The sequence below is a fragment of the Charadrius vociferus genome, unplaced genomic scaffold, assembly GCF_000708025.1.
Source record: "Charadrius vociferus isolate BGI_N301 unplaced genomic scaffold, ASM70802v2 scaffold104, whole genome shotgun sequence".
In the NCBI taxonomy this organism is placed as follows: domain Eukaryota; kingdom Metazoa; phylum Chordata; class Aves; order Charadriiformes; family Charadriidae; genus Charadrius; species Charadrius vociferus.
The window spans coordinates 6,234,094-6,245,239 of NW_009648255.1; the positions used below are offsets into that span (position 1 = coordinate 6,234,094).

The 11,146-nt window shown below is 49.0% G+C and overlaps 1 protein-coding gene across 1 annotated transcript in view; it reads right to left on the bottom strand.

The window, feature by feature from the left end:
- Window positions 1–4,894: 4,894 nt before the first annotated feature.
- Window positions 4,895–11,146, bottom strand: part of TNIK (TRAF2 and NCK interacting kinase) — a 146,860-nt gene continuing 140,608 nt past the window's right edge. Inside the window, exons 30-33 of the mRNA XM_009884508.1 lie at window positions 10,460–10,609; window positions 9,053–9,212; window positions 8,327–8,466; window positions 4,895–6,463 (exon numbers count right to left, since the gene is read on the bottom strand). Of these exons, the coding sequence (XP_009882810.1) occupies window positions 6,380–6,463; window positions 8,327–8,466; window positions 9,053–9,212; window positions 10,460–10,609 (534 nt within the window). The 3' untranslated portion in view covers window positions 4,895–6,379. The remainder of the gene's footprint in view (window positions 6,464–8,326; window positions 8,467–9,052; window positions 9,213–10,459; window positions 10,610–11,146) is intronic.

Here is an 11,146-nt window from a genome sequence, read left to right on the forward strand (position 1 = left end):
CTTAGACATCATCAGCGAGAGGAGCCGCGGGGCCAGGGCGAACGGTGGCATCCGTAGCAGACACGTCAAAGTCTGAATCAGCCAAGAAGGTGATTAATGCTGATTACCTTCCAGATAAGCTTCTGATGGGTCTGGCAGCCAAGTTACGGCGACTCATTGGATGATGCTCTCAGTCAGCCAGGCTTCACATGGGCACAAAATGTACTTTCTGCAGAGGAAGAGGGAAGGTAAAAAAAAAAAAAAAGAGATGAGCAAGACCACTAATCTTTGCACTGGTCTCCTCCAGTAAAGTAAAACTTTAACTGGAGGAGAAAAGTTCATTGCATTCATGCAGGCATTGATTCCAGCCGCGGCACCTGCATTCCCTGTGGGCTGGCGTAGCTGCAAAGGGGAGGGCCCCGAGGCTGAGCTTTTTGAAGTTTTCCCCCAATATTTGTCCTTCCAGCCGAGATCTTTGCCCGTCGCGTTTGTTTGCTCGTTGTGCGTGGATACCCAGGCATTTACAAGCACCGTTTCTTTGCATTGTGGTTAAATGCCTCCATGCGAGGGGCCGGCAGCATTAGGCAATTAACAGGCTGCTCAAGTTTGACTGGGAAAAAAGAATAAATGAGACCTCTGACCCAACATCCCAAACGGAAACCCTGTGGCACTGTGAAACTCCTGGCCAGGACTGATGTCCCCCTCTGGAAGCTCTAACCCATTGGGGGTGCCTGGCCGAGGGAGGATGATGCTTTTCCCGCCCTACTCTTCCCAGCCCAGCGGCGGCGGTTTGAGGGGACAAAGGCCAGCTACGTACTGAAAGGACAGAGCGGGGTGGCCTTTCCCTGACTTGTAGCCTGTCGTGTCCTCCCTGCTGCTGCTTACACAGCAGAGCCCTCCCTTAATCCGGATTCCCCGGGAGGGGGTGCGGAGCAGTGGGGAGGCAGAGTGAGCATCACGCGCCTCCCCAGGAGCAGCCCAGCAACTTCCGTGGAAACCTTGGATGGCAAAGGCTGGAGGCCCTGTGGCCACTAGCCTCCCTCAGCCAGGTCTGCTGGCAAAAGGCATAAAGTTATCCCGGGGGCACTCCCCTCCCATCCCATCCCCTCCTCTCCCATCCCATCCCCTCCCCTCCCATCTCCTCCCCTCCCATCCCATCCCATCCCATCCCCAGGATGGGAACGGTGTGTAAATCTGCCTCCTGCTGCAGTCCCCCCCCCAAAGGGGCTGTCAGAGCATCACACCTTGACTGTTCGCTTGGAAAACTGAAGCACAACGCTCCTACACGTGAGAGCACCTCGCCCAACTCCACCAGGATGAATGATCAGCCCGTCTAATCTCTTGCGTGTTTGATGGCTGGTTGTGGGACCGTAGGGTGCAGATATCAACACAGCACAGCTCAGGAGCGATACCACCCCGTCCCATGGCCGAGGAGCCTCACCAGGTAGCAGTTAAGTGATTTGACCAAGGGCACAGAGATCAAAAGGGCAAAGGGGAGATGGCAGCTGGCCCACGGGCATCTTCCCTGTGGGGTCAGCCCTGCCATCCTCATCTTCACCTTGGAGCTTGCCAGCCTGGAGCTTGTTTGTACTTTCTCTTGGCCACGTTCAGATGATCTTTGAGTACGCCTGGGGATAACGAGCACGTGTGCTTCATGCGGCTTGTACGCACAGGGCTTTCCTTGCCAGGGCAGACAGCGGCTCAGCCGTGTGGATTCATCCCGCGGTTATTCAAGGAACATGGTGTGATGCAGAGGTGAAACATGCAGGTGACAAATGTGGGTCTCCACGCATGTGACTGACTGCTGCCGTGGGTCCAGGTGACCCCAGCCTGAGGGTATCACTGCCATTTCCAGGTAAAGCCCAGTAGAAATACCAATGTCACTGTTTCCAGGACAGCAGCACCCACCGCACCCCTGTTGGTGCTTTGGCCAGTGCCGTAGGGTTTTGTGGCTTTTCTCCAGGGCTCCTGGCAAGAAACTGCTCCAAATTGATCTCCTATCTTCTCAATGCCTGAGTGTGCAAAAAACATAAATGCCAGGAATCCTAAACAGCATCCAGCCCCCAAACCCCGGGCGACTGCACCTTGTAGCACGAATCCTAACGTTTCGTGATGGGCATCATTTACATTATTCGCAAACAGCAGTGATTGCATTATTGCTAAGATGTTACTTATTAATAAAGTGTAAAAAATACATATAATGCTACTGTCATGCAGAATTGCCACACTTATTGCCTACTGTATGTCGTGTCTACTATCATTGGTGGTGTTGCTAAACCTAATGCTATGTGATAAAAGCAACGGGTTAAAGTTTATGATCGGGCTTTGCTTTTAAACAACTGAACGCGCTGTCACATCACTGCAAGTCATTTAAAGACTCCATAAGGATAGTGAGGCTTTCTCTGCAGCCGGGGTAATTTGCACACTCATTTTACTGCCTTTGGGTCATCCAGAGGTGGCTTTGATGTTAAAAAAAAAAAAGGGGGGGAAAAAAGAAAACATAAACCGAAACAAAAACAGAAAGGAAAAAAAAAAAGGAAGATCCAGACTGTAAGGTTGTGGCTCTCCAGGTAAGAGTGGGCTGATGAGGCGCAGCAGAGGCTGGCAAAAAAAGAAAGCGATATATGTTCATTTTTTGGTCTATATTTGCCCAGCAGCCAGGGCAGGCAGCAGTGCTGGGGCCACCCGCGGGACAGGGGCTTCAGGCTGACAAAACACATTTGAGAGGGAGAATTTGGTGCATTTACAGCACAGTTGTAAAGATACCGGTGTGTTGGCCTTGTACCTTCCCAGCAAAAAATAGTGGCATTAAACCAGGGGAGTTTAATGGGGCCCTTCCCACCCACTCCCCAGCTCCGGTTGGAGCAGCATCTCCCAGGCAAGAAAAACTGGGAAGCAAACCCAGCAAACCTCTTCTGCAGTGGGTCGCGACAGCTAAGACGGGAAGCGGCAGCTCTGCAGCGCTACACAGGGCAATACACAGATGCCGCAGGGGCAGGAGGGTGGCGACAGGCATCCTACGCCCTGAACCGCATCCTTATTGCCGAGAACATGGATCTCCTTAGAGCAGCCATGCCCCCAGCTGGGTGGCTTATCATCCCGGGCACAGGTACGGCATGGTATGGAGGTCCACCCCATACCTTCAGGAACAGGCAGATTCAGCTGCTCGCTGCCGGCCCATGTGATGCTCACGTTGGCCCCAATGACGTAGCACCACTGCACAAATTGCTGCATGAGCAGCAACGGACCTGCGTGGGCTCAGGTCGAGACAAAGAATTGCAGCACAACTTCAACCATTTCCAGCAACCAAGCCCAGCTTCGGGGCCAGGGTCACCTCAAGCATCCCCTTTCTGTCCCAAAATACATAACAGGATCAACCCTAAAACCATCTCACAACAAGGAAAATGCCATTTGATAATCACCGGCTGAAACAGGTTCGAAAACACAATTAATTCACACAAGTAGCTGCTACAGCCTTACCTCGGAGCATCCTTTACCTTGGGAGCGGTACCCAGCATCTCCCCGGTGTCCGCAGCGTTCTGGGGGTGACCCCTGTGGCCTCGCATGGCCTCACACCAGCTCTGGGGCTTTTCTTTCATGTACCATGGAGGGTACGTCTTGTCCCCGAAGTTCATGCAGTATTTCACAGCAACTCGGTAAATAATTGAACCTGCAGCAGGCTCAAGTGACTCCTGCATGCACAGACATTATTTCTCTTTTTTCTCCTGCAGCACTGCTCAGCTGAACAAGTAAGGTTCATTTCCTGGCTAAAAACTCCCAGAAACAGGGTTTTAAAAGGAGCCCAGGTTTTAGTTTCTGATAGCGTTGATCAACCACAAGCTATGTTATTTACAACAAAAGACAAGCAAATCGAAGCGAGGAGTATTTGGAGGGGAACGCAGGTCTTAATAATAATCATGGGTTGATTATGTAGAAAAGCAGAAGTTTTCAGGTGGTGATGATCCGTTGAGACACCCCCTCAGCTGCTCCTCGCTGCTGGGCAGCATCGCAGGGGATGTGCCCCGTCCCCCCGCAGGCACCCTGCCCAAACCCGTCGCTTTCCAGAGCCCCTCCAGGCAAAGGGCATCGCCACTCAGAGCCCTGAAAAGCCCCTCTACCTCCACGATCCACTAACTGTTAACACCCCAGCTTTTAGTTACAAAAATGTAAAAGGCATGGCTTAATGTTGAAGATTTGTGTTTTATTGTGTTGGCACCAGAAATGCGTTTGCTCTGTGGTATGTCCGTGTACACACTCCGTAGACAAGACTGCGTTCATATTGGCTCCTTATGCTTTTTGTTTCAAATGACTCTATGGTTTTGATAAATACATTCACAAGCTACCTTATGTTTAAACACAACAATTCCCTTCTATTTTGTCACTGTACCCAAAAGACTCACAGTAAAACCCAAACCATCCAAAGCTGTGTAATTGTCACTTCAAGCGGGACAAAAAAAAAAAAAGTTATCAGTTTGCAACATATTAAAAAGTTCTGGGCTTTATTTTATTTATATTTTAACCACAGTGAAAATACAAAGAGCTGGTGGCAATCAGTGTCTGCGATGGGACTTGTACGGGGTTTTAATTCCCGCGTTGCGGCGTTATGGCCATCGCTACATTTTGCAGGGTGCTTAAGCAGGCGCTGGGCGGGCTGCTGCACCGGACCAGTGGGAGGATGCCCAGTGGCCAGAGGGTGAAGGTGGCACCTACAAAGCACCTCTTGCCCATGCTCCTGGAAGCCGTGCCCTGCCGGGCATCCTGCCACAGGCAATCCCTGCCGGCACCCAACGGCAATGCGCTGCCTGTGCGGGTACCGCTGCCGCGCAGCCCTGCCCGTGGGATGCTTCCCGTCCCATCCCCACCGCCCCGCGTCACCTCTTACCCTTGATAAAGATTCAAGTTTGACCAAGTCCTGTTGATTTAATCATTTTTTAATAAAGCCATCGTTACTGAGTACACCAAGATTGCCAGTTAAGCTCTCTATATGTCGCTGGAGGTAACAGCGCTGTGATCGACAGCGGAACGGAAAAAAAAATATAAAATAAACCAAACCAAAAAAAACAAACCCCAACCGAAACGAGGTAGGTTAAAACCAGCAACACAGACCTTGTTATGCGACACCCCAACACCACAGGCGGCCATGCTTGCAGCTACTGAGAAAGAAAACCCCAGATACGCACCGAAAACGGAAATCAACTGAGCAGAGTTTATAAGGACACGATTCAACCTGAACTAAACGCACACACACGGTTCGGCACAGATGTTGTCTTTCACTGTATGTTGGGTAATTCCTAGGGAGCAGAGGGGGCGGAAAACGAGTAGAGATTCAGAACCTTGGCCGAAGAAACCACACACATATATATATTATTATTTTTTAAGCTCTTTACAAGCCCAATCCAGCAATGCGGGGGACAGGCAGCTCATTTCATCATCCCCGTCCCCGCGCCGGCTGCCTCTGCACGCCAGCGCCCGCCTCCGGGCTCGGGGGAAGCCGAGCGCCCGCAGCTCACGCCGGTTTCGGCATCGGGGTCTGGTGCCCGCGGCATCCCGGCAGCCGTCTGCGGCCACAAATCCCACCTCGGGGGCGAGCGCGGGGCTCCTCCGACCGCTCTGCCGTCCTCTCCTCCTCCGATCCCCCGTCCCGGTGCCCGCGGCCAAGCCCCGGGGCAGGCGGGCACCTCCGGAGCAATAACAAATGGCACCTCTGTCCCTATCAAGACACACCATTATGTGAAGATCCATATAGAAATATGGATTGACAGACTTGACAAAAATGGTAGCTGATTTTTATTAGTCTAAGGCTAGTAGTTTAGCCATTTAAAATCCATTTCCCAAAAGAGGGGAAAAAAAACCTATTATTTTTTCTCTTCTTTAAAAATCCGTTAAGCCGTTGCTGCCAAAAGCAACATGTAAATGTTGGTGAAGGCAAAAGATTTCTAAAATTACCCAGCTATACGGTTATGGCCTTCATCACAAAGATAAAAGGTACATTTATTGTGCTGTCTCTCACCAGATTTAATTGGTAACTTTACAACATACTATATATTTGATGCTAGCAGGCAGACAGAATTAAAAACAGACTTTTTGACACTGTTTCTTTCCCCGTTCTTACAAAGTAGGGGACAAAGAAAAAGGAAAATAAAAAAAAAATTAATAAAATAAAATAAAGGAAAACTCATAACCCACTATAACACAGCGTTATCAGGAGACCTCGGGGGGTCCAAGCGCGAAAGTCCATCCCTGCCCGCAGCCCCCACCCCGGGGCTGACGGCGCCGGGGAAGCGTGGGGAGCGGTGTTCCTCGGGGCCCTCCGCATCTGCCTCTACAGTGTTAGTCCATGTGTTTAATGTCCTTTAAATTAGAAATAATGCCATGGCGGTGAGTGCCAAGTGCTCCTCTGTTACCAGTTCATCATGGAGTTTCTGTTGAGGGTCATGAAAAACACTTGGCTGCTTCCTCCGGATCTCACCGATGCAAAAAATACCTGTGTGGAAGCAAAAAAAGCCTTATTAATAATTTTTATTATTATAAGAAAAAGTCTGTTGATTGCCTCGGTGAGCGAGGAAAGCAGGAGCTGCCTGACACCCCGTGGTTTCCTCTGCCCAAACCTCCCTCCCTGCTTGTTTTCTCCGGATGACGGCAGAAATTTTATGCAGACCCATTGTTGCCCGGTTCTCAGTTTTCTGTGGAGCTCAGGGGCCGGAGCTAATGCACGCAAGACTCAGATCAAAATCGAACCACTTATTAGTAAACACGGTAATAAAACCTCCCTCGCTATCACTGCCAAAGAGAGCAAGGTTTGGAACACCTTAAAAATACCAAGTTTATCACATTTTACTGCCACGGCACCATTTATTATGCAATATTAATAAGACTGCTGTCAGTGGTTTGGAGCTCGCTAAACGTTAACCATTTGGGTCAATATCTGCCTCGGTTTGAAATGGTTTTCTTTGGAAAAGTTAGTTCTGGTATTTCAGCTATTCCTGAAAGTAAAGCTCAGGAAAACTCCCTTCCTTCAATATGCTCCAAGCACAGAAATGTAACAGGACTCTGTATGAAGAATACGATTTTTGGTGCTTCTGTCAGGATCCACCAGCACTTGACCTCAACGGAAGTCTTAAATAATAAATTGTAATTCACAAATATTGAAGGGGACAACCTGAAGCCGCTGTCCTTTTTAAAACAAAAAATTATTCAATCTTCACGACTTTCATTGTTAACCATTTCTCCAGAAAGAGAAACATTTGTATTTAGTATTTCAAACCCACTGGCGATCAGTTAGTTCCAGTATTTTTGAAAGAACGAGGTGGGTTTTTTTCCAGTTTTCTTAGAAAATGAAAGAAAAATCAATAGGAGCAAACCAGAAGAAAAACCCTTTAAAAAAACCCCAACAAACCAATATAAAACCTGCAGAGCCAAGTACTCAAAAGTTAGGAAAAAAGCAAACTAGGGGTATGTGTGCAACTTAAATTCAGTTTCTTGGGCAGCTTCCCATGATATACTCAATTGTAAAGTTAGGATACATTTTTTCTGCAGAGCTCCATCCTAACTCCATGCAACAGGTAGGGCAACGCTCAACTAATGAACAGCTGTTCAATAAACTGATCGTGGCCTCAAACCTTATTTATTGCACGTTATTAAACCCTGCTCTGGGGACAGAGCAATCAGCTTCTTCACGTGTTTCGTGATCGTGCTCGTTACGAAAGAACTCCCTGCTGCGTGGTCCCGATTTATCTTGGTGAAACCTTGTGAGATGAAATGCCAAGAGCAGAAACAAGACCTTGGCACTCAACCATCTCTTCCATGCAAATATTCTTTTTCCTCCAGCAATTTCTTCTTTCCTCATTCCCTGCACCCCTTGCTCCATCAGCAACATGGGTGGCAAGGGTCATCTACATGACGTTCCCCACGCAACTCTGGTGCTCCTCCAGAGCTTTATTTACCAATGGTGTCCACAGAAAAAGATGGGGCTCCAAGCAGAAAATAATTTACAACGCATCCAAATGCATCTAAAAATGTTTGTGCACCAGAGCTCAGATCGGGGTCACTTACACATCCTTACTGCTACCATTTCTCAACTTTTGCAGCAGTTACTTGGCAGCCTCAATAGTTAACGCTCAGATGGAAGACTTGGGGAGAAAGTCAAGACAAGTCAACGCAGATCTCAGCTAGAGGTCGAAGAGATCTTGTAGATCTTCCCACCACAGGCTGAGGTCTGCATGCGCTGGAGACAATTAATTGGGAGTGGGTTCAGATTAATTATTAACCTCAAGATAAACCAGACTTAAAGTCTAAAAGTAGCTGGCTGTGGCATAAAGCATGGATACGAGCTTTGAAGTGGACTTACCTTATCATTTCTTTCACATAGAAACTTTAACCTTTGAGCTCGCTTGTGCATAAATACTCCGTCCAAATGTCCCGTCTCCACTGACCGGATTTCAATAGCTTTCTCTCCCCAGCCCATTATTTGATTGGAATGAATGTAGGCTGTCAAAAGGAAGCGTGTGGTTACAACGTGTGCTGAGCTAAATATTACGCAAGGGGCAAAAAGGCTCTCGTCAGCTGTTATTCAAAGCCTACGTAGATCAGCGGCAGAGCTCTGAGGGCTGGAGGCACAGGCGGCCAGGCACGCGCCTGCAGGGATAATAGCCTTTACATAGCGCTCTTCATCCAGAAATCGCTGAGTAATTTAAACAGAAGAAGCATCACTTCTGCGGGTGAGGAGCTGGGAAGTGCGGGAGTCGTGGAGCTGAGCAACAGCAGAGCCAGAAGAGCGAGCCAAGTGCTCCCGGCCCCGCACCCGGCCCCTCTTCCACTCGACACAGTATCCCACCAGTACAGCAGCTTATATTGTCTTACACTTAAGATGAACCAGAGCTCAAATACTCAAGAATTCACTTGCTCTTATTGCACAGGCTCAAACTGTAGAAATTTAGCAATTGCATCTCTTATCTGGCTGGAAGAAATCTCCTTGGATAAATAAAAGCCCAAATGACTCCATCTCAGCATCCCTGACTCCTCATCTTACTTGTCATTTGTATTTCATGCAGATGAAGAGGAAGGGTTGACCTACCCACGGAAGTAGGCATTTCTCCCCACTGGAGCACCACATCTTTAGTTATCCGTCCATAGGTGTTCACATATACGCCTTCATCCTCATAGCACACAAGCATCTCCATCCCGTCTGTTTTAGGCAGGATGACAATGGCGTGAGGAGTAATATTGCCCTGAATCTGCAGTTAAAATAAACCCTAAAAGTCAGAATTACATTGAATGGGGGAAGGGGGAAGGGGAAGGGAGCGGAGTCTTAGAAACTCAAAACCCCAAACCAACCCGAGAACAAACCCCTCCCTCGATTCAACAAACAGGCATTGGTTTTCAGAGATAAGCTTGAAGGGGAATAAACTGTCATGTTTACCCTACCATCAAAGCTGCCTGATACGTCATGGATAAACAGGTTCAGCAATTAGAGAGAGATCACAACATATACGCCCCCAAGACTGATGGCTGACACTGTGCTGTAACACAAATCAGCGACTGCTGACTGATGAATCCATCTCCGGTTCAAATTAAGGCAAATAAACCCAGAATATTACAGGTAGCCCTAGGGAGGAAGTACTCCCACTTTTTAGCAATCAGGCTGTAGCTCCAAGGGCAGCTACAGTGACTTTCCACCCACGTCTGCTCTTCCATAGCTAAGACAACACAAAATCATCCCGAACTGCTCCAGTATTTCTCCCTATGCTTCCTGCTAGCTCTCGCAGAGGAGGTTCAGCAGTTCCTGGATGTGATCAGTGACACAGTTTCTCCTAGATTAGTTTCTCGTGCTGCTTGGGCCAGCAGCATGGACAGAGCTTAAACGAGCTGACAAGAAAATCCTCACCTACAGTATTTTTTGTAGCACCGGTTCTCTCCTGAAATAGCTGATGGACCTGAGAGAGGTCCTGTGGTGAGTCCCTGCTGTCAGGGGGTTTGGGAGTTCTGAGCAGTGGGCTTCCTGAGATTTGGGCTACCCTAATCCTGCAACCTTCACCTGGGCAAACTGTGCTGCCCCAGCAGGAACAAGTGTTGGTGAGCACATCTGGGACACCAGGCAATGGGGCAGTGCACTGGGCATCCTGCTCTTGGTGGGTCTACGTTGTCCAATACCCAAGAACCTGGTTACATGGTATCTGGCCCTACAGAAAGCTCCATTACTGCTCCATGCAGTGTACAGATTCTCCTTTCTGTGGGACACGACAACTTTAAATCTGACTGCTCGGGCACGAGGACAGCAATAGCCTGGGCGAATAATGAACATGAAGTATGTGATACCTCCGAATCCTCTTTAAGCGAGTATCCATGAGGATGGCACTGGAGAATGTCATACCCATGGCAAGATGTCACCTGACTGGTCACCATTCCTGAGCCACCAAGGGCCCGTCCAAACCTTGCTGGTGACCTGCGTTAGTCATGCAGCAGCACTCCCCCGTGTACTCACGTGAGATGGTATATAGATATCATAAGAGTTCCCAGAATCTACATCAATCACATGGAAACCAGTGTGCGATCCAAAGATAACCTTGAGTCTCTGACCCTCTTCCACGGTGAGATCCACGAGCAACGGCTTGTGCTGGAGATCTGCAAAAGACTTTTATAATCCCTTCAGTGAGTATCACAGAAAACCAACAAATCCCCACAGCAGCAGCCTGATGCGGTTTTGAAATCATATTTGTTTGACTGTGTTTCCTACAAAATACGTGGTTATTTATATTCCTGTCTCTCTGTTCCTATGTCAGCTGCCTCAGAGGGTATTACCCACTCGCTCCCAGCGGATAAGCGCTCACCCTTGCCAAGCACAGCTCTTTTCCCCCAGGAGCCCGAGCCCAGCCTGAGGATTCGGTCTCTAAAGGAAGGCGACAGCTCAATTTTACATGAGCGGGCGTTCGGCCAGCACGCAGAGACCCCCCCGGGGCCGGTGCTGCTCTGAGTAACAAGCCCAAATTCTGCAGAGAGCTGTGACCACCCACCTCCCCTCTGGGCAGGGATCACCGCTCCGGTTCAGGCAGCTGAAATGAGTCAGATTAGCAAAGACCTACTTATCCCCGTTCAATCTAACCTGCTGGATGCAGGTTGGGACCATCTCCCTGGCACGGAGAGAGTATCTCTCCATGGCTTAGGTCTTCAG